At 39.6% G+C, this 21,812-nt stretch overlaps 1 protein-coding gene and 2 pseudogenes across 5 annotated transcripts in view; 1 reads left to right on the top strand and 2 right to left on the bottom strand.

Annotated features, from left to right (window-relative positions):
- The window catches only part of TBC1D8 (TBC1 domain family member 8), a 111,277-nt gene that overhangs the window by 1,543 nt on the left and 87,922 nt on the right, over window positions 1-21,812 (bottom strand). For all 5 annotated transcript variants that reach the window (XM_027069299.2, XM_027069300.2, XM_027069301.2 and 2 more), the window contains 8 exons: window positions 20,447-20,732; window positions 19,570-19,699; window positions 19,310-19,408; window positions 18,546-18,614; window positions 13,434-13,674; window positions 12,823-12,888; window positions 1,336-1,425; window positions 848-945 (listed from right to left, as the gene is read on the bottom strand). In XM_027069299.2, coding sequence (XP_026925100.1) covers window positions 848-945; window positions 1,336-1,425; window positions 12,823-12,888; window positions 13,434-13,674; window positions 18,546-18,614; window positions 19,310-19,408; window positions 19,570-19,699; window positions 20,447-20,732 — 1,079 coding nt within the window. The remainder of the gene's footprint in view (window positions 1-847; window positions 946-1,335; window positions 1,426-12,822; window positions 12,889-13,433; window positions 13,675-18,545; window positions 18,615-19,309; window positions 19,409-19,569; window positions 19,700-20,446; window positions 20,733-21,812) is intronic.
- Window positions 1,466-5,458, bottom strand: LOC113602423 (ubiquitin carboxyl-terminal hydrolase 15-like; annotated as a pseudogene).
- On the top strand, window positions 8,117-8,687 carry LOC128311176 (chromobox protein homolog 3-like; annotated as a pseudogene).

Below are 21,812 nucleotides of genomic sequence, written 5' to 3'. Positions count from 1 at the left end.
AAAGTATATACACATTGCTGCTCAAATGGAGAATCTAATGTGATGAAAGGCACTTCTAGTGGGATTTAGCTATACATTTACTCTAGGAATAGGAACATGGTTGAGACCTAACTTAGTAATTTGGGAGAGGGACACCGGGGTGGCTCAGTTAAGCATCCGACTGTTGATTTCATCTAAGGTCATGATTTCATAGTTTGTGAGATAGAGCCCCACATCAGAGCCTGCTTGGGATCCTTTCTCCTCTGCTCCCCTGCTCACTCCCAAAATTTTTAAAAATAATTTGGGAGAGCTATGCATGATTTTGAAGTAAATAAAAGCAAGGTATTAAAACAGCCTACTTTTGTTTATAGTTAGAAGTTGACATCCTGTATATCAGAATGTTAGTACCGGTAGCTCTGGGTGATGGGATTTAACTGGCTTTTTAAAAAGTGAGGTAGAGTTGACCTACAGCATTGAAATGTGACTATATCCAAGAGAGAATGAAAATTTGAAAGCAACTCCCCAACAGAGTAGAGCAACCCTTCTGAAGTATTCCAGGATATATGAATGCCATGTGTTCTGTGGTCAAAAGAGACCAAGAAACACTGCATGCTGAATTCCTTCTTGAAGGCTCACAGTCCACATTAGCACCAAAAAGACTGATAATCCTATAATAAAGGAACATTTCCAACTTGCAGCCTACATTTCCCAAACTTTGGGAGGAATCCTTTAAACATTTCCCTTTTAGTCACCAGTGTTCAGCTCTGATCCTTTGATTATGGTTTTGGAAGTAGGCCCCAGCTCAACTTTCAAGCTTACCTCTGAACTGGCAAAGTGGTTAATTCTCTGCATAGAATAAGGTTCATACCTGGCTCATTTTGGGCAACTCTTTCTCAGTTTTATCTTTTTCTTTGGCTAAATCTTTAATCATCTGCTTCAGCTGTTTCTGATAATCAATTGCATCACCTTGAGACACAGAAAATACAATATATATTTTAAAACTCAGTGAAAGCAAAAAGGAACATGTAGAATGGGGCAGTGAGGGCAGAATTCCACTAAGTATACACAAACTGAAAACAGATTAGAGAGTCTGTTCTACAACTGACCGTGAATGGAGTGTGGTAGCTGCATGATAACCCCTCAAACCTTAGGCAAGAGGAATAAACGTGGTGGTTGGGCCGAGGGGCAGTCCCTCAATACACTGCCACTTGAAAGATTTCTGGCTTCTGAAAGCAGTGGGCTGTTGATTCACAGTATGAAGGGACTACGTAAGTCCACTTCTAAGAAGAGCTGTGAAGTTTCTTCTAACAATTGCAGTGTGTGCCTGCAGGGGAATTAATGAAAAGAAGTACATACCATTTGACTTCCCAAAAACCAGTGGTCTTGACGTCGACAACAGAGGATTCTTTAATGGGGACTGGCTGTCTCGATCATTTTCAGTGAGTGCTTAAAACAAAAAAAAAATTACGTTGAACAAATTACTGCATGTTAAGCAAAACTGGCCGTAATTCAGCTTTTTATGTAATTAAGAACTAAAGGCTAAGCCAATAGCAACCCCTCCCCACCCCTGCACCCTGTGGGCTGCAGTCTTTGCAGGGACTCTGAACTCCCTAGTACACCAAGCACCGTCTGGATACACAGAGTAAAGAAAACAACAGACCACATAAAGCCTTTTTCTCGATTTACGTAGACAAGATTTTAATTAATGAAATACAAATTCATAGGACACTGCTGATACTGCCCTGGAAAAATGTATGTAGTAAAATCCTATTTTCTAAAACCCAAAATATATGTACGTATATACATACACAGAAATTCTAGAAAGAAATACACAAATTTCTGGATGGTGGGATTAGCGTTTTAAACTTCATGGCATCTGTTTTCATAGTGAGCATATACTAAGTTTCTAACAAAAACTGAAAAATTGCTGAATACAAAGCATTTTATCATTGCAAGTTTTCTTGAAATATACAAAAATACTCCTACCAGAATCTTCATTATAATACTGAAAATAGGAAATGGCACAGCCATTTTGAAAAACCATCTGGCAGTTCATCAAAAAGGTGAACACAGAACTACCATTTGACCCAGAAATTCTACCCTTATGTATATACCAAAGAGAAATGAAAACCTACCCACTTAGAAACTTGTACACAAGTTACAGGAGCATTGTTCACAAGAGCCAAGAAGTGGCAATAAACCCAAGTGTTCAATTAATGACGGGATTAGGACATAATTATCAAATGGAGTATCAAATTCAGTCATGAATAAGCACAGAGACAGGCTATAACATGGATGAACCTTGAAAACTGAGTAAAAGCCACACACAAAATGGCAAACTGCATTATTCCCATTTATAGGAAATACCTAAAACAGGATTCTATAAAGACAAAGCAAAGCAAAATGGATGGGCTGGGAGCAACAGTGAGAGTATGGTCCTTTTTAGGGTGATGAAAATTCCTAAAATTGTGATGATGGTTGTTGAAAGATACTAAAAAACGGGTTTTGTAACTTTAAATGAATGCACTATATGGTATGGGAACCACAGATCAAAAAGCTCTTATAAAAAACAATTCTAGGGGCGCCTGGTGGCTCAGAGGGTTAAGCCTCTGACTTAATTTCAGCCCAGGTCATGATCTCAGTTTGTGAGATTGAGCCCCGCATCCGGCTCTGTGCTGACAGCACAGAGCCTACTTGGGATTCTCATTCTCTCTCTCTCTCCTTTCTGCCTCTCCCGCATCTAAGTGCACTCACTCTCTCAAAATAAATAAAAAAATTATAAAGAATGAATGGACACAGCAGGATCCTTATATTTACTAGTAAGCCACTCACTGAGAATAAAAGGCAAAATTCAGTTGTAATCCAACAAATATCCCCAAGATGGCACCAAAGCCTTGATAAGGTACTCTCCTTCCTACTTGGGAGACATGTTTCTGGGGTTTGGGGGGTGGGAATTGTTTGGGGTTGTTTTAGGTTTGGGGGTTTTATTATAACAGATGTGAAGTCATTTTTCCAGGCTTGCCCAAAAATTCTACACAGTGGCACATGCGAGCATCCACTCACTGAATAGGAGGAAAATCATAAACCCTGGATGGTACTTAGGGCAGTCATGATGGAAACAGATTTTTTTAGGTAATAGCTGCTAGAAGATGTCAAGAGGATATTGGGCCTCTAAGAGGTGAAATGTGTATACAAGTCACTAAAAAAATGCTCTAACAGAAGAATAATACACACAAATATGGGAGCATAGAGAGGAATGGTTAATTCAAGAGGGCGAGTGTCTAGAAAGGAGACAGGTAAAGAATCAATGAAAAAACTCATTGTTACCTATGCTCCGAAGTATACAATGCATTAAGGGAAAGTAGTAAAAGTTGTTTACAATCTTTAAATGTACTTTCCACCTTCTTAAATGAGGTATCTGAACTTTCATAAATGTTTCATAAACATTTTTACATTCTGATGTGTAACTTGTAATTCAAGACTATAAATGAAATGAGACATTTCTATTAAAGTTTTCATTGTGTCTCGCTTCAAGTATAGCACAAGTTAAAATATCTTGAAGGATTTACATTTGCAGTCTATCTCAAACTTTTATCTTAATGTGGTAGATACCTTCATGACTTCAATAAATGCCACCAGCAGGAAAGTCTGTTCTCTGGCTTCAAGGACTTCATCGTCATCACCACTGCTATCTTTGTCACTTTCTAAATGGGATTCTTGTGGAGGGGAAAAGCTAGTTCTATTGTATCTTAGCTCTGGTGGAAGAGTACACACACTGCTTTCAATACAGTGTGGTTTTCAGATGCAGTTGAGACACTACAGTCATCAAAATAATACCATTCTCATATTTTTTCTCGCAAAAACAGAATAGTGCCTTCCTAGCCCTCCACAGTGGTTGAAAACAGCAAATTATAGCAGCTAGGACTTGCAATTAATTAGGAATTCCAATATATCCAACCAAGTCTTTGATAGGAAAGCTATGTAAAGTATCCAACTTGGGTCTCAGATATCTAAGAAAATCACCGAAGGGGCACCTGGGTGGCTCAGTCAGTTAAGCAGCCGGCTTCAGTTCTGATCATCATCTTATGGTTCCGTGAGTCTGAGCTCCGCATCAGGCTCTCTGCTGCCAACACACAGCCCACTTCAGATCCTCTGTCTCCCTCTCCCTCTGTTCCTCCCCTGCTCATCCTCTCTCAAAAATTAATAAACATTAAAAAAAAATTTTTAATGAAATTAAAAGAAAAACACATGATGTAAACAAGTACTGGATGCTATGATCAAATCCATTTTCCTAGTGGCTTGACAATTTGGGTAATACCAAGGATCTTCAGTACCCAGCTCTTCTAAAAGGTTCAATGCAATATTACAATTTCACAAAAGATGTTTTCGGAGGTGTGTACACTACATTTTTCATATTTGTCAAAGTCCTCTTTTGGTATTTTAAACTCCAGTCGAAAGAACAGATCTTTCGTCTAGCTTAAGCTATCACCAAAATGAACGTACATGGTATAATTTCTGATGTTATCAATGCTGCTTAAGTTGTTAAACTAGGATGTAATCTTATCATTTTTGTGTGTCCTGTGAAAAGCTGACCTTTGTAAGTTTGCTTGGTGTGTCATCCATTATCAGAATCATCTCAAAGAGACTATATCCATTCTCTGAGAGAACTTCCTGATCTTAGCTGGATTCATCAATTAGCTCATTTGTTTCCACTTCATTGGGTGAATCCTCTTCATGTGTGCCATTTGAGCCATTTCCATTAATAATTTGGTCCTTAAGGCAGTGTGTCTTTCAGTTCCTTGGATTTTAATAGATCCTTTGACATATTAACACATTCTCAAAAGCAATAGATTATATAGAGTTTATCATCAGTATTGTTTCTTAGTATAACCATAAGAAAAGGCTAAGCAAAAAGTGGAGAACCAATATGGTGAGTGTAACTTGGGTGCCAGACTTCTCTTAGGCAAACCATGGTCGTCACATGTTCCATTGTCTTTGGTCCTGTTGATGTTAATTTCACACACATAACATCCATTTCACAATACTGCTAAGGTTTTTATCCACAGTGACTACAGTATGAAATCTATGATTGTATATGTCCATTCCTATCATCTGATCTGCCAATACTCTTGACAAAGCAGACAATGTCATACAAAGATCTTGTGTATTTCTAATTGTACTGCATAGGTTTAGAAAGGGGATCCATTCTAAGTAAACAAACTTCAAAGATACATTCTTTTACCATAAGTGATGAAATAAAATATTTTGTCAAGTAACAAAATGGATCTAATGGTACTGAAATGTTAGAATACTTAGAATTTTTTTTTTTAACGTTTATTTATTTTTGAGAGAGAGAGACAGAGAGACAGCGTGAGTGTGGGAGGGCCAGAGAAAGGGAGACACAATCGGAAGCAGGCTCCAGGCTCTGAGCTGTCAGCACAGAGCCCAACGCGTGGCTCGAACTCACAGACTACGAGATCATGACCTGAGCCGAAGTCGGAGGCCCAACCAACTGAGCCACTCAGGCGCCCCAGGACTTCTTAATATTAGTTATCATACCACTATTTATATTGAAATGGTTACATGCAATTCCTGATTAGGACTTTTAAATAATGATCTCTTCAAAACAGGCTGCCACTATTACTGAAAACTGAACAAAAGGTGGAAGCAAGTGTCATTACTGAGAATTTGAATGTTCAAGTGTTTTTTATGTAAAGCATGAAACATCACACAGCTTCACCCTTACCGACAAATGTATTACTGAATTTTTTTTGACTAATATGACTGGATTTTGACCCCTTTTAAAATTTTTTTATATCAAATATTCTAAAATAACAAAGCTTTTCCTCTTTTGTACACAGATACTGCTATATTTGTCTATAGTTAGATTTCAGATTTCAAATTCTAACACTAAATATCACTGATGAAGCATTTCTAACATCATTCTTGGTTGAATTTTTGCTTTGGATCCATACTTTGTTGCTACATGTTAATATATTTTCAAGTGTGCTTTCAATTTTCAATTAAGTTCATTCAGGTCTTCAACTTGAAACCTTTTTAAAATAACCATCTTTAACCAAATGGCAAATTGGAATTATCTGTAGGATTTTTCCTTTTAACTCCACTTCTTTACAAAACCCTTTCTTTGGACAGCAAATTCACTTTTGTGTGTATAAGGCCTCAAAAAGAAGCCTATTTCTTCACATAAAGCTGAACACAAGACTGGAGCAGCTCAAATTCTATTGGGTTTAACACTTTAAGATCACTTAATGTGGATCCAGACCAGCAGGACCCCCAGGGGAGAGCTGCTCTGCAAACATAACGTATTCCCTGAATCTTGGCATCTCTAGGAGCTGGGGGCATAAGCTGCCCCCTCAGTTTGCTCCTTTACAGAAAGCCTCCAGTGTCTCATTTGTTTGTGCTCATTTACCATTTCCAATAGAGCATTCTTGGTAGCTTGCTTTGATGCTTCTAACGAATCTGATGTTCCAGAAAATGCTCTTCTGGAAGTCCAATTAGTATAATTCACTGAGCAAAATGACCAATATCTGTAGATTTATCAGTCTGCAATGAAAACTCCCAATTTAATAATCTTCTGGAATACTATTATCTGTACGTCACCTGATAAGGCATCAAATCATCTGGACTATTTCTCTTCTATTTCCTCTGCTAAACAAACAGTGTTGTAATCAATATGGAGCCAATAAAGGGAGCTCTTCTGGAACTGAGACCCTGGGCTTAGCACTTTCTTGCTTCCTGAGTTGCATCAGATACCTTTGTAAGCGAGCTCACAAAATCCCTTTGCCTCCCATAATACCCTTGCAAAGTTACAAGCAAGAGCTCTGCACAAGGTGGGTGTGTTGAGCCCAGGGGCTGTTGTGCTTTGTTTGGTACCATGCCTCCCTCATCTGGCAAATGAGGCCTTACTCTGAGGGTACAAATTCAAACTTGCAATCCTCAGTATACCTCCTCCTAATTAACAAGACTCTTCTTTTACCTCCCTAGTGTGTGTGTTCCACCTTTACTCAAAAAGTTATGATGGGAAGTATGTGTTAAAATTAAATTTAAATTAAAAATACCTAAATGTATTGTGGATCTTTATGGCCTTAACAAATTGATACCTAAATAGGTTTTAGGTTGTCTGCATTATTAAGACTTTTCTTTCTTTGTGTCAAAAATTCCAATGTTAAATATAGGTAAGCGAAATAACATACATCAAATCTCAATTTGCACTTAATTAAAAATTTTAAATTTGGAGTCCTATAAATGTTACAATCCCATACATTCAAAAAGTTTTTGAAAAATTGATTTTCAAAAGCCATGAAGGTCTACAAATGTCTTTTAATGAACTAATACTTAAAACATGGCTTTTAGAAATAAACTTATAATTTTGAAACAACTTCAATATGAAGCTAGATCAAGAATCAAATATCAGCCTCAAATGATAATATCAAAAACCAATAAGTTTAAAGATATATTACACTACGATCAAATGGGATTTATTCCCAGGATGCAAGGGCAGCTTAATGTTCCCAAATCAACGTGATACATCCTATCAAAAAGAGAAAGTATAAAAACCATATGATAATTTCAATAGTTGCAGAAAAAGCATTTGACAGAGTACAATATCCATTCATAATAAGAACTCTCAACTAGACCTAAAGTAGGTCTAGAGGGAACATACTTCAACATAATAAAGGCCTTATGAAAATATGAAAAACCCACAGCTAACATCATACTCTGGGGAAACACAGAGCTTTTCCCCCAAGGTCAGGGAAAAAACAAGGATGTCCACTCTCACCACTTTTACAACATAGTACTGGAAGTTCTAGCCACAGCAATCAAAAACAAAAAGAAATAAAAGGCATCCATATCGGTAAGGATGAATTCAAATTTTCACTATGTTTAGACGATATCATACTCTATAGAGAAAACCCCAAAGGCCACCAAAAAACTACTAGAACTGATAAATGAATTCGGTAAAGTCACAGGATACAAAATCAGTATACAGAAATCTGCATTCCTATACATTGATAATAAAGCAGCAGAAAGTGAAATTAAGAAAACAATCCCCAGACCCGGGACCCAGAGCAGCTCACAGGTGGTAAACAATAGCTCTTCAAGTCTGCAATAAAAAATGGCCTCCAATAAAACTACATTGCAAATAATGAGAAAGAAACAGAACGGAAAGAGTAAAAAAGAAGAGGCAGGGCCTGAAGAATTTGTGATGAGAATAGTACTGGACCGACGTGTAGTGAACAGGAAAGTGGAGTACTTCCTGAAGGGGAAGGGATTTACAGATGCTGACAATACTTGGGAACCTGCAGAAAATTTAGATTGTCCAGAGTTAACTGAAGCATTTCTTAATTCTCAAAGCTGGTAAAGAAAAAGATGGCACAAAAAGAAAATCTTTATCTGACAGTGAATCTGATGATAGCAAGTCAAAGAAGAAAAGAGATGCTTTTGCCAAAGGTCTTGATCCCAAATGAATAATTGGTGCCACAGACAGCAGTGGAGATTTCATGTTTCTCATGAAATGGAAAGATTCAGATGAGGCAGGCTTGGTGCTGGCAAATCAAGAGGCAAATATGAAGTGTCCTCAGATTGTAATTGCTTTTTATGAAGACAGACTAACTTGGCATTCTTGTCCAGGAGATAAGCTCAGTAACTGTTTGCATTGTTTTTTATATACATTTATACATATGTAAAATCCGGGTCTTGGTTTTTTGATTTATTAGTGTGAAGAAATAACATTCTAATGAAAATCAAGTTTCATATGTTTGTTTTGAAGTAGTATTGGGGGGAGTTGTTGGGGGTTTTCCATCTATACCACTGGGTATTCTGGGCAAATGAAAGCTTCCTTTATCAGAAAGGAATATTTAAGAATATGGTATATTATTCCCCTGCTTTAGATAACACATTTTCTAAATGTTGGGGGAAATCTTCATAGTTGTTACTCAATCAGAACTTTTTGTTAACTCCTATATGCCTAAGTACCACTCTGGGGTTTTTTTTGTTTATTTGGGGGTTTTTTTGTGTGTATACTTAAAATACATATGTAAATGGGTTTTTTTTCCCTTCCTTTTTTTAACATTCCCCAAAATAAAAACAGCATTTTATAACCATGGATAAGCTCATGTTTCTGAGATGCCATCATTTTTAGCAACCTAAGAAATAAATTGTTTAAATTGACATTTTTCCTGAAGCCTTAAGCTTTCAAATTTTATAATTAACTGTGCTGTTTTAAAAAAATGTAAGCAATTTAAATGGGACAATTTGAAAAGCCATATCAGAATCCATATCTACATTCATACAAATGCAAGTTTATTTGCAAGATCCCTGAAAGGAAAATTTTATCACTACCAACAGTTCCCCACCCAATGAGAAAACTAGACAAGTCCTGGTGTGTTTTAATTAATTAAGCTAAACTTAGTTAAGTGGACATTTAAAGCTTCCTTCTAGTGACCTTTTCCTTTTCAAGAAATTGAAATCCCTGTGCTGTACTAAGTGGTCATGATTCATGGAATCTTTAACACTTCGTTCATGGAAACCTAATCATAATCAGATGGTTAGAGATGTTGGCAATTTAGCACCTTCTGGAATAAATGGGGGGGGACAAACGTCTGTAATCTAAATTCTTGACCTTTGTGTTCGTCTTTACCCCAACTCATTCCTTACATGTAAGCTTAATCTTCTCAGTATTTGAGTTACTGGTTCAGCAGAAACCAGGAGAAGCAGTACCTTTGTAGTCAGAATGTTATCCAACTGTATATTGTTTACTTTATTGTAAATACTGGTAAACAGTGGTCAATAAATAGTTTTATATGCCTTAAAAAAAAAAGGAAAACAATCTCATTTACAATTGCATCAAAAATAAAAAGATACCTAGGAATAAATTTAACCAAGGAGGTGAAAGACTGGTACTCTGAAAACTATAAAACATTGATGAAAAAAATTTAAGACAACACAAAGAAATGGAAAGACATTCCATGCTCATAGGCTAGAAGAACAAATATTGTTAAAATGTCCATACGACCCAAAGTAATCTACAGATTTAATGCAATCCCTATCAAAATACCAAAGCGTTTTTCACAGAACTAGAACAAACAATCTTAAAATGTGTATGGAACCATAAATGACCCTGAACAAGTAAAGCAATCTTGAAAAAGAAAAACTGGAGGTACCCAATTGCAGATTTCAAGTTATAGTACAAAGCTATAGTAATCAAAATAGTATGGTACTGGCACAAAAACAGACCCATAGGTCAATGGACAGAATAGAAAACCCAGAAATAAACCCACAATTATATGGTCGATTAATCTTCAACAAACGAGGAAAGAATATCCAATGGGAAAAAGACAGTCTCTTCAACAAATGGTGTTGGGAAAACTGGACTATTTTCTTTCACCATACACAAAAATAAACTCAAAATGGATTAAAGACCTACAAGTGAGACATGAAACCATAAAAATCCTTGAAGATAGCACAGGCAATAATTTCTCTGACGTCAGCCATAGAAACATTTTTCTAGATATGTATCCTCAGGCAAGGGAAACAAAAGCAGAAATAAACTGTTAGACTACATCAAAATAAAAAGCTTCTGCACAGCAAAGGAGAAACAATCAGCAAAAACAACAAAACAAAAGGCAACTTATGGAATGGGAGAAGATATTTGCAAATGATGTAGCTGATAAAGGGTAAGTATCCAAAATATATAAAGAACTTACACAACACCCAAAAAACAAATAATCCATTAAAAATGGGCATAGTAAATGAACAGAAATTTCTCCAATAAAGACATCCAGATGGCGAACAGACACATCAAAAGGTGCTCAACATCATCATCATCATCAGGGAAATACAAATCAAACCTATAATGAGCTACCACCTCACATCTGTCAGAATGGCTAAAATTGACAACACAAGAAACAAGTGTTGATGAGGATGTGAAGAAAAAGGAACCCTTGTGCACTGTTGGTGGGAATGCAAACTGGTGCAGCCACTGTGGAAAACAGTATGGTGGTTCGTCAAAAAATTAAAAATAGAACTATGATCCAGTAATCGCACTGCTGGGCATGTACCCTGAAAATACAGCAACACTAATTCAAAGGGATACATGCACCCCTATGGTATAGTAGCATTATCGACAACAACCAAATTATGGAAGCAACCCAAATGTCCCCTGACTGATGAATGGATAAAGATGTGATATATACATATATATATATATATATATGTATATACACACACACACACACACACACACACACACACACACACACACAATGGAATATTACTCAGCTATAAGAAAGAATGAAATCTTGCCATTTCAACAACATGGATGGAGTTAGAGAGTATAATACTAAGTGAAATAAGTCTGTCAGAGAAAGACAAGTACCATATGATTTCACGCATATGTGGAATTTAAGAAACAAAACAAGCAAAGGGGGAAAAAAAGAGAAAACCAATAGACAGACTTAACTATAGAGAACAAACTCATGGGTGCCAGGAGTGGGGGAGGGAGATGGGTGAAATCTGTGATGGGGATTAAGGAGTGCACTTGTTGTGATGAACACTGAGTAATGTATAGAAGTGTTGAATCACTATATTGTACACCTGAAACTAAAAACCCTATGTTAACTATACTGCAATAAAAATAAAACAACTTTAAAACACTTAAAAGATATTTAAAAAATGAGAACTCCATCATGACTATCTTTGCAACTTTTCTGTAAATTTAAAATTATCCCAAAATAAAATGCTTATTTAAAAATTAAGATGAAATAAATGAATGAAATACAATCAATCACATGTCCTATTTAGCAATACTAGATACAGATGATTGTGAAAAGAGTGACAGCAATGATAATAAGGGAATAATTATGCATGTCTTCTTTGTTAGTAGGAATACATTTGTGAAAAATAAAGGCAAATTCAAGAACAAAAGTCACTAACTTATACTGGCATAAAAGGCAAAAAACTTCACTGATGCTAAGCCATTTGCAGTAAAATAATAATGAGCCTGTGGGGAGGTGGAGGAGGAGCTGGGTGGCTGCTACAGAATGTTCCCTGGGGATACTGTAGAGCATATATTATATGCCAGTTCAGTAATGGCTCAATTCAGGAAGTGTACCCAAAAACCCCACAAATTATGTCCACCCACATTTCCAACTTTTGTAGAGGTGTTAGTTGTAAAAGGCACCAGGATCTCATGGCCCTAAAAACTCCCTTCCTAGTCTCCCTCGTTGGGATGTCCTGTCAGAGCCCCATCCAACACCAGAACCATATGGCCCTGGGTCCAGAAACCATCTTGGCATTACTAACCCACCTCTATGAGTTTCAAAAATCCAAGGAATACCTTACGGTTAAAGCCACATAATACCCCATAGGTATCAAAACTGATTTCTTTGTTACTGGTTACCACTGCTTAAACTTGAGAGAAGCGGGGTCTTACCTGCTGGAAAAATGATACGGTCCTTCAAAAGAGTAGGCCAAGATAACCATCTATTAAGGCACCAGGGTCTGCTGCCCCACACATTCCACAGACCAGCAGTTCCCAGCATGTTGTCTTCAGAACTAGTGAGTCGGACACTCTGGAGTGGGGCCCAGGAACCAGTGTTTTAACAAGCCCTCCAGCTGATTCTGATGCATGCTGAAGTTTGGGAACCACTACCATAGGCCATACAGTACAGTACTGAAAATCTGTTACCACTAACCCCAAACCAGAAACATCTGTGGACTCAAGTCTAAATGAAATTTTAAATGAGAACTTCAGAGTCATGCCCAAAGCTTCTCTGTGTCAAAGCAGAACAGAGCCTAAATTTTTTCCTTAGTATTTCTTACCTGGAGGGATATGAAGTCTATATAACAGCTTAATTTTCTCATTCATTTCTCCATTATACATAACATCTGCAAAAACAGAAAAGAGACTGAGTATATGCAAATGGTTAAAGTACATTTGTCATGACACAAACTCACTGTGGGGAGAGAACTTAGTAAGGTCAATACTTATTGACCCAATACCTCGTTGCTGCTACCCCCAGACACACTATGTTTGAAATGAAAATGTAAAAGGTAGCAATTGGTCACTATTGACCGGCAAGATAACCTCGTGAACTCTGGCCTCACACAGTCTGAAAGATTTTAATTTTTTGTGCAAGACTTAGGAACGTGGCTCCTAACATGCCACCACCACACCCTGGGTACCGGAGGAGAACAAGGGCAATGACCTTGTATGTTGACAGTGTGTGCCCTTCTCACCCTCCTTAAGGAAGCATAAAATTAGACATGAGAGGAGCCTGCAGAGTGGTTTCTAAAATCACAAAATCATGTCAGGCCCGTGCCCAAATACATTTCATCGTGTGGGTCTGCCTGCTCCACAGTCCACCTTGTCTTGTGTTCATGGACTCCCGTCCCACATTAACTTGCCACGGTGAAGACCCACAGAGTCCTACCGAGACAGCTCACAAATGCTCTGAATTCGATTAGATGATCCATGTTGTCATCCAGGAGCCTGAAAGTCCTTTCAGCGAGGATCTCCGTGTGGGCCCCACAGGTCCAGGGCGAGACAAGCTGAAACAGGTGTGTAAACTGCCGGACGTCTATGCGGTACTGCTCTGCATAGGGCCTGCTGGGGTCATGGCGTGGGGCCACCGGCCTGGGCTGCTCCCAGTAGCAGCTCATCATGTGTTCTCTCTTAAAACAAGAGAGAGGGATCTTTGAGAGATGGTGGTCCCTGGAGGAGCCCGCACGCTTAGAAGCCACGGTCCACACAGCCCTCTCTCAGGACTCACCTGGCCTTGGAAAATATGTATTGAATAAGCAATATTATAACACAAGTGAAAAAATTAAAGCACTTGCAATCTCATTACTCTAACCAGACATGTAAAACATTTCCCTTGTTACCTTCTTGTACTTCTTACCCACATGAATATGTAATTTTGACCTCTTTTTCTAAGGTTACTTTTTTCATGATAGCAAACTACACCTAACAAAATTTACCGTTTTAACCATTTTAACCATTTTTTCAGTGTGTACTTTAGCTGCCATAGTGTTAATTCTAGGAGACCTAATTTTTATTCTATTGTCTCATAAAATCACACCTGGAAATGACAAAGCGCTAACTAAACAAGTCTACAGAATACAGGAGAAACCAGTAGCATGGGTTGCCTGTCAGGAGGGAAAACGGGTGGGGACCCCAATGTAGAACCAAGTCCTTTTACTGCATACTTGCTTACAGGTTTTGAATTTTGAACCAAATGACTATATTAACAATTCAAAAAAACTAGAAAAAAAAAAAAAAAAGGGACTCAAAGTCTTAGGACTATATCAACAACTACAGCAATCAAAACTGGCCCTGTCCCTGAGGCTTGCCTCTTTAGGACCATCTTTTACACCCATACGAAATCACCTCCTGGGGCATCTCGACTCATAGAAATGGCTCCCAGTAACTGCAGGGTTCTTCACAATTTCACTGCCCTCCACCTGTAAGAGTGGCACAGACACAAGTGTGGATGCTGTAGTACGCAAGCACATATCCTTGGATGAAAACCAAAATGCCATTTCTAATTTTACTGTTGTGTTGGTTGGCAGCCGAATTCTTCAAATAGTCTTTGTAGAATTGTGAAAGATGCCACAGGAACTTTTCAGTGTGAAACAAAGGTCTAATGAATTTCCATTCCTAAAAGCCCCAGACATACTATGAAATTCCATGTACATTTGTGCATCCTGTGATGCTAAACACCCACAGAATCCTGCCAAGAAAACAATTACAATAAGCAAACCAAGGACTTGGCACTGCTGGACCTCATTAGTGGAACTGAATTTTGAAAAAATCAAAAACACTTTAGCAATACAGGCTACAGTTTGGTTTGTGTATCCCTGAGGAACTCATCCTACAGAAACTGCAGCACCGGTGTCCAGATAAAGGCACAGAGAGCTCAGGGCAGCAGTTTATAAAGCAGCAAAAAACTGGAAACTTCAATGCCTCTCGATAGGTAAATGGTTAAGTAAATTATGGTTCAACCCTACGGTGAAACTGTACAGCTATTTTAAAATTTTTTTTAATGTTTTTATTTATGTTTGAGAGAGACAGAGACAGTGTGAGTGGGGGAGGGGGAAAGAGGGAGACACAGACTCTGAAACAGGTTCCAGACTCTGAGCTGTCAGCACAGAGCCCAATGTGAGGCTCGCACTCACGAACTGTGAGATCATGACCTGAGCTGGTGGGACGCTAAACTGAGCCACCCATGTGCTCCGCAACTATACAGCTATTTTTTACATGAGAAAAGATCTGTACATATTATCTATAAAAATATCCATGATAAAAAAACTGCAGGCTAACATGTAGCATAATCTGTTATGTGTGGAAAAAAATGTGTGTGTGTGTGAGAGAGAGAGAGAGAGAGAGAGAGAGAGAGAAAGACATAGTATAAAAGGGAAAAAAAAATCAGGAAAGATACTCACCAATTTGTTAATAGGAATTACCTGTACAAGGGTAGGACTGCAGGTGGAGACAGGATGAGACCCTTTCATTTTTGCTTAAAAGTTTCTTCTTTTTTTTTTTTTTATGGGAAGAATAGCTTTAATTTTATTTTCTTTGTTTTGTGATTTTTAATTAAAAGTTGAAAATAAGTCTTAACCAGAATATGGGAGCAAGCAAAATATTAAAGAGACCAAATAAACTTTTAAAAGTTTATTTATTTTGAGTAAGAAAGAGCAAGAGCAAGGGGGGGGGGGGTGGGCAGAGAGAGAGAGAGAGAGAGAGAGAGAGAGAGAGGGAGGGAGAATCTCAAGCAGACTCTATGCTGCCACTGCAGAGCCCACTATGGGGCTCAAACCCACAAATCAGGAGATCATGACCTGAGCCAAAATTAAATTTTGGCTCCCAAATATTATTAAACAGCCTGATAATTCATTCAAGAGTGAATGAATTTAACAGATCATTAATAAGAGCAGGTTTATGGAATACATAAATAACTGTTTTTCAGGTCTTTGGTGTTTCCAGAAATATTCTGTGACACCAAGTTTGTATTATATTGTTCACATCTTACTGGGGTAAGATTAATGATACTGTTCTCAATTTGAGAGAATAGGAGACAGACATCACAAATCTGAATTTATATAATTTGAAAGACTGCTTTACAACATGGATGGACCATGAAGGCATGATGCGAAGTGAAATAAATCAGGCAGGAAAAAAAAGAAAAATATTGTATTGATCTCAATCTTATGTGGAATCTAAAAACAAAATGCCAAACTCGGAAAAAGAAATCAGACTTGTGGTTCTCTGAGGCTGGGGTGAGGAGTGGGGGAACTGGGTGAAGTGGCCAGAAGGTACAAATTTCCAGTTATAAGAAGCACTAGGGATGTAATGTATGACGTGACGACTATAGTTAAGGGCTATATGGTATACGTGAAAGTTGCTAAGAGAGTGGATCCCAAAGTTCTCATCACAAGGAAAAATAATTCTTAAGCTTACTGTAGTAATCACCTGACAATATACATAAGTCAAGTCGTCACGCTGCATGCTTTAAACTTACAGTGCTGGATGCTGGTCATATCAATAAAACTAAAAGAAAAAAACTGCATTCAAACCTTAAAAAACTGCTTTAAATTACCAATAAAAATAGATTTCATTAAGTATCAACCACATGGTTCATCTTGAATAGGAAAGAATATGTAATGAAGACGGTCAGAGCTACTGCTTGTTAACACAGAAGGATCATGCCCATTCATTCCAGGCTTAGGGAAGGATGCAGTGAAGTTATGGAACAGACTCCTTATTAATAACCTATCATGTATTTATAAAGCAATGGAAGGGTATCTCTAGGTGAACCTTTCCCTGAGAAAATGAAATTCTGACTGAAAAGACCAGAGGTGTATGTAAAACCCAACTAGAGAACATTATACCCCACACAGTACTTAGGCAAGTATTATGACACATGACGTCGGGCTATGAAAGCCAAGGGAATTCAGAGAAGGCCAGAAGCATGGAGAGAAAGGACAGTCTGACAGGGCTCTTACGTGGTGGGGCACATGCAGACTCTGGGCCCAGAAGCACTGGAGCGAGTACATAAAAGTGCTGTACAAGCAATCAGACACCATGATTATCATGCTATTTTCCTGCAATTTCCTTTGGAAGTGTATCTTAAAAAATATTTTGTATTTATAGTTCTTAAGTTTCTATTTGTAGTTAGTCCTAAGAGTTGGAAAGCTAACTACAAATAAAATTTCATTAAGTACCAAACACATCGTTCACAGGAAAGACAGAAATAGGAAAACAGCTCTACCTTCTTTAAATACTCTTTGTATTAAAGATGAACATGGCTAGTATTTAATGAATTTTACTCATTTAAACCAGTCTTTTAAATTATATTTAGATTTGTGTCAGGTCTTAGACTGAGAACAGTTAGCCTTAAATAAACGAAATACTTTCACGCTAAACAACACACTTGTCTACCTGTCTTTATGTTTCTAGTATTCCCTATTTTCCTCCTCGAAAGTCAAAGAGAGGTGGGGGCTTGGGACACCAGTAACCTTTGACTTCATATTTTCTCTTCTCAACAGAGGAAACTATCAAACTTGAAGACAGGGGATGTTCATAGAAGACACGGATCTGAGAAGTCCTCCCTATACATCCTGCTCACTAGGAACGAGGGTGCCAGGAGTCTAGGCCAACAGCCATTTCAGTGACTGCAGGTAAATATGCCACGACAGATGTGCACAAGGTTCACACCACCTCTACTGCTCTGCTTAGAAGCACCTGACGTGTAGCTTAGTACTATTTCCATCAGTTTGACAATCTGAGTTCAGGAAGGACAGCAGCTCAGAGTCCCCACCAGGAAGGGTTCTGGAAGCCAGACTCCAGACTTGCTTTCTCCAACTGTCCTTTCTCCCCCTTCACTGCCATAGTGTCAGGTGTGGGTCACCTAAATCCTGCCTGTCTTCCCCATTTTCATCTGCTGTTTCAAGCAAGGACAGTTCTAGCAGGGTTATGGAAAATTTTCTCTGCTGCGTGATTTAAGTAGCAAGACCTGGATATCTACCTCAATATCCAAATATTAGAAATACGGTTTAGTATATTTAGTATCGTCAATGATAGACTCTAAGGTCATTTTAAAATGAGTTAGACTATGTGGCAACATGGAAAAGTGCTAGTAAGAGTATCAAGGGCAAGTCAAGTATAAAGTAACGTGCTCTATAAAGCCAAATATCAAAATATGTCAACATGTATTATGGATGGGAGTAGGAGTCATTACAAAGCATAGGAGGTGGTAATGATAGTAATGGTCACTGTTCCACGTACTCAGGCCTGGGAACTCCATGGAGAACCGTGAAGAATGGGTTACCGGTACCCAAGGCCCTCGGCAGAGCACAGCTCTCGTGTGTGAGCCGCAGGCAGGTGAGGAGAAGATGGAGCCAGCAAGTGGGGCAGCTCCGGCCTCTGCTGCCACTGAACAGGCGCGTGGCAGACTCCGCAGCTTCCACGTGCTCACCCACCCACCCCGGCAGGCCAACAACATGGGCTTGGCCTTTCACTCCCCCATTTGCCCAGAGTTTCCTACCTTGAATAAGTCATAGAGTTCTTCCAGGTCTTCAGGAAGAATGGAGACTTCTGGGGTAACAACGCGGAGCTTGAAAGAAGAATGAACAGCAATGGAGTGAGTTCTGTGCCAGCACCTAGGAGGATCGGAGGCACAGGGGGCTCTTCTTGCTCGTAGGGGGGCGAGGGGATGCCAGGCGCCAGTCCTGTCTACCAGAGCAGCCTGTTCCTCTCTGACGCAAAGATCACCATATGGTAACTTTCTCAAGGTGTTTACCCTCAACCTTTCCAATTCACACATCAGTGCCTCAGGACAAATGTGTAGGTTCTGACAGAAGTCAAACTCTAGCAAAGACGGAGCTTGGGCAGGAAGTTCCTCCTGAATAACAACGAACACTGCAGGCCTTCTGTGCTAGGCATTTTATATATCAGACTTCATTTAATCCCAGATGCTGGGTATTAGTATCCTCATTTTACAACCGGGTAAGCTGGGGCTCACGGTGGTTAAACTGCTCACAGTCTGACTTGAGAACCTCTGCTGTTTCTATACCAGGTCATTCTAATTCAATGGGGGGTGGGTACAAAGCTGGCATTAAGTTTATGTATTTATTTTTAGTAATCTCTACACCTAATGTGGGGCTTGAACTCATGACCCTGAGATCAAGAGTCGCAGGCTCTTCTGACTGAGCCAGGCAGGCACCCCAAAAGCTGGCATTCTTATGAGACCAACAGGAGACCAGAGCCCAGGTTAGTGCCTGACTGCCATTCTGATAACCCTTGACTCACCACATTCTGCTTTGTGGTATCTTCATGGCCTTGGAGAACCCTGATCCTGTGCTTACAGCGCAGGTGCTCAATCTGCTCCACAGACTGGTCTCCAAATTTCTGCAGAGAAACAGAGAGTCACTCATGCACAGAATCCCTTTTTGCATACAAACAGAGGAAAGTAGTAGTAGTCAGGGAACCTCCCTCAAAACCCACCTGAGCAACCCACTTGAGCAAGTTTCCAAGAGGGCGAGGGTGGGGATGGGGCCAGGTCCAGTTACCTCATAGGAGTCCCGGATCAGGTCGGCAATGTCAGTCACAGGGTAGGGCTCCTGGTCATCAGAGAAAAAGGCATGGTGGCTGCCGACTGAGGGTCCAGGGCTGTCCTCATTCTTAATGTGATCTAGAAACCTGAGCACACAACCCACCTTTGAAGCACTGGTTTCCCCTCTCACCTGAGCACCACACCACACCCACTACCTTCACAGGGGCCGTGAGACATCTCAGAGCACTTTCAAACAGAGTTCATTTGTCTTCAAACACTGGGAGGAGGGCAAGGTAGCAACCACTGTGCTCCTTTAGAGAAAAGGAGACATCCCTAATGCCAGACTTGTTGATCTGGGCTCCACGGGTGGGTTTGCAGAGATCGGGAACTCTCTGGAAGTCAATACAAAGTTCTGTGCATACGTGCAATTGCAAGCTTCCACAGCGTTCTGAAAGGGAAACTCTCATCTGTCTTTCACCTTGTCCTCAGCTCCAAGAAACCCAGGTTCCAGTCGTAAGCCTCATGGGGCTTTTCTTTCACTGTAACACACCAGCCCCTGCACATCAAATGTCTGAAACCTCCAGCTAGCTGCCTGAGACCACCATTTCCTAGTGCCCACCTGCCCCATTCAAGGCCACTCTGAGTGTGTATCTCCTCAGAGAAAAGTGCTGAGAGCCCACTCTCCTCCTGTACCCTCTCACTAGCTGGAGAGGAGTGGGGAAGATGGCGCTTTTCACCACACACAGCCAACAGTGCCACCTGATAGGATGACAAGTGGCAGAGTGGAAGGAAAAATTCCACAATGACGGCCCTGCTGGGCACCTGCTGCTGCCTTTACCCATCATCTGTCTGGCAGAGCCCTCGGCTGCCCGCCTCACCCCCCATGAGCCCACCTGCTGAGGACCATGAGGGCCTGGCCATCGTCCTTGCTGCTGCACAGGCCCTCAGCGTTGGCTTCCAGCACGGCCAGCCCCAGCTGGAAAATGGCTTTGATCCCATCGTAGAAGAAGCAATCCACAACGCTCACCGCGCTCTCCAGAGGCATAATGCTGAGGAACAGAGTCAGGAACCACGAGAGAGAGATGGACGCTAGGGCTGAGAGGTCGTTCATGTGCTCCGCCAGCTCGGGGAGGTGCTCCTTGATGAGCTCCTCAAAGACTGACTGGTCTACCTGGGCCCCTGGAAAAGGCAGGCCATGGAGACTTGGTTGGGCAGGGAGTCACACTTTCTAAAGTTAGCCTGAAACTGAAACTAATCTGAGATGATCAGAACAATGAAACCAAACTGGAGTCCAGAAAAGGACTCACACTTAACTGATTTTTGACATTGACTAGGGTAATTCATTGGGGATAGTATTTTCACAAAATAATGCTCAATCAGAGGATACCTGTGTGGGGAGGGAGGAGGGGGGTGGGAACCTCGAGTTCTACTTCACATCATACAAGAAAATACATCTGAAATGTGTCACAGACCTAAATATAAGAGCTAATACTATAAAGCTTCTCAAGGAAAATAGAGGAAAAAGGCAAAATTTCTTAGGACACAAAAAAGCACTAGCCACAGAAAAAGTTATAAATTGGACTTCATGAAAATTAAAGACTGGTGTTCTTCAAAAAACAATAAAATAATAATACAAACTGTGAACTCAGAAAATATTTGTAATACATGTAAATATTTGTAATACCTGACAAAGGTCTTGTATTCAAAACAACAACTCTTGCAACTTAGTCATCAATAACCAATTTTTTCTTTAAATAGGCAAAAGATGTGAGGAGACAATAAACAAATGGCCAGGAAGCACAGAAAAATATGTTGAAGATCCTTAATCAAAGAAAGGCAAATTAAAGCCTCCATGACAGATCCCTTCTTACCCACTAGAATGGCAAAAATTAAAAAGACAATTCCAAGGACTAACAGGGATGTGGAGCAGCTAGAACTTCTACATTGCTGGTGTGAGATGTGTGACTACAGAATATCTTGCTTTGAAAAACAGTTTCTTACAAAATTAAAAATACATCTAACCTGGGACCTAGCAATTCTACTCCTAGGTAAATACTCCAGAAAACAGACAAACTTTATTCACAAAGAGACTTCTACAGGAATGTGTGTTGCAACTTTACTTACAATAAAAAACCTGGAAGCAACTCAAATCTCTACTAACAGGTGACTGGATAAACAAATCATGGTATAAATGTACAGTGAAGGGCTACTCGGCAATAGGAAGGAACAAATTACTGATGCACCAACAACCTCATGTTA

Source organism: Acinonyx jubatus, chromosome A3 (genome assembly GCF_027475565.1).
Source record: "Acinonyx jubatus isolate Ajub_Pintada_27869175 chromosome A3, VMU_Ajub_asm_v1.0, whole genome shotgun sequence".
In the NCBI taxonomy this organism is placed as follows: Eukaryota; Metazoa; Chordata; class Mammalia; order Carnivora; family Felidae; genus Acinonyx; species Acinonyx jubatus.
Note: the sequence above shows the minus strand (reverse complement) of the source record. Positions and strands in the feature narration are given on the sequence as shown.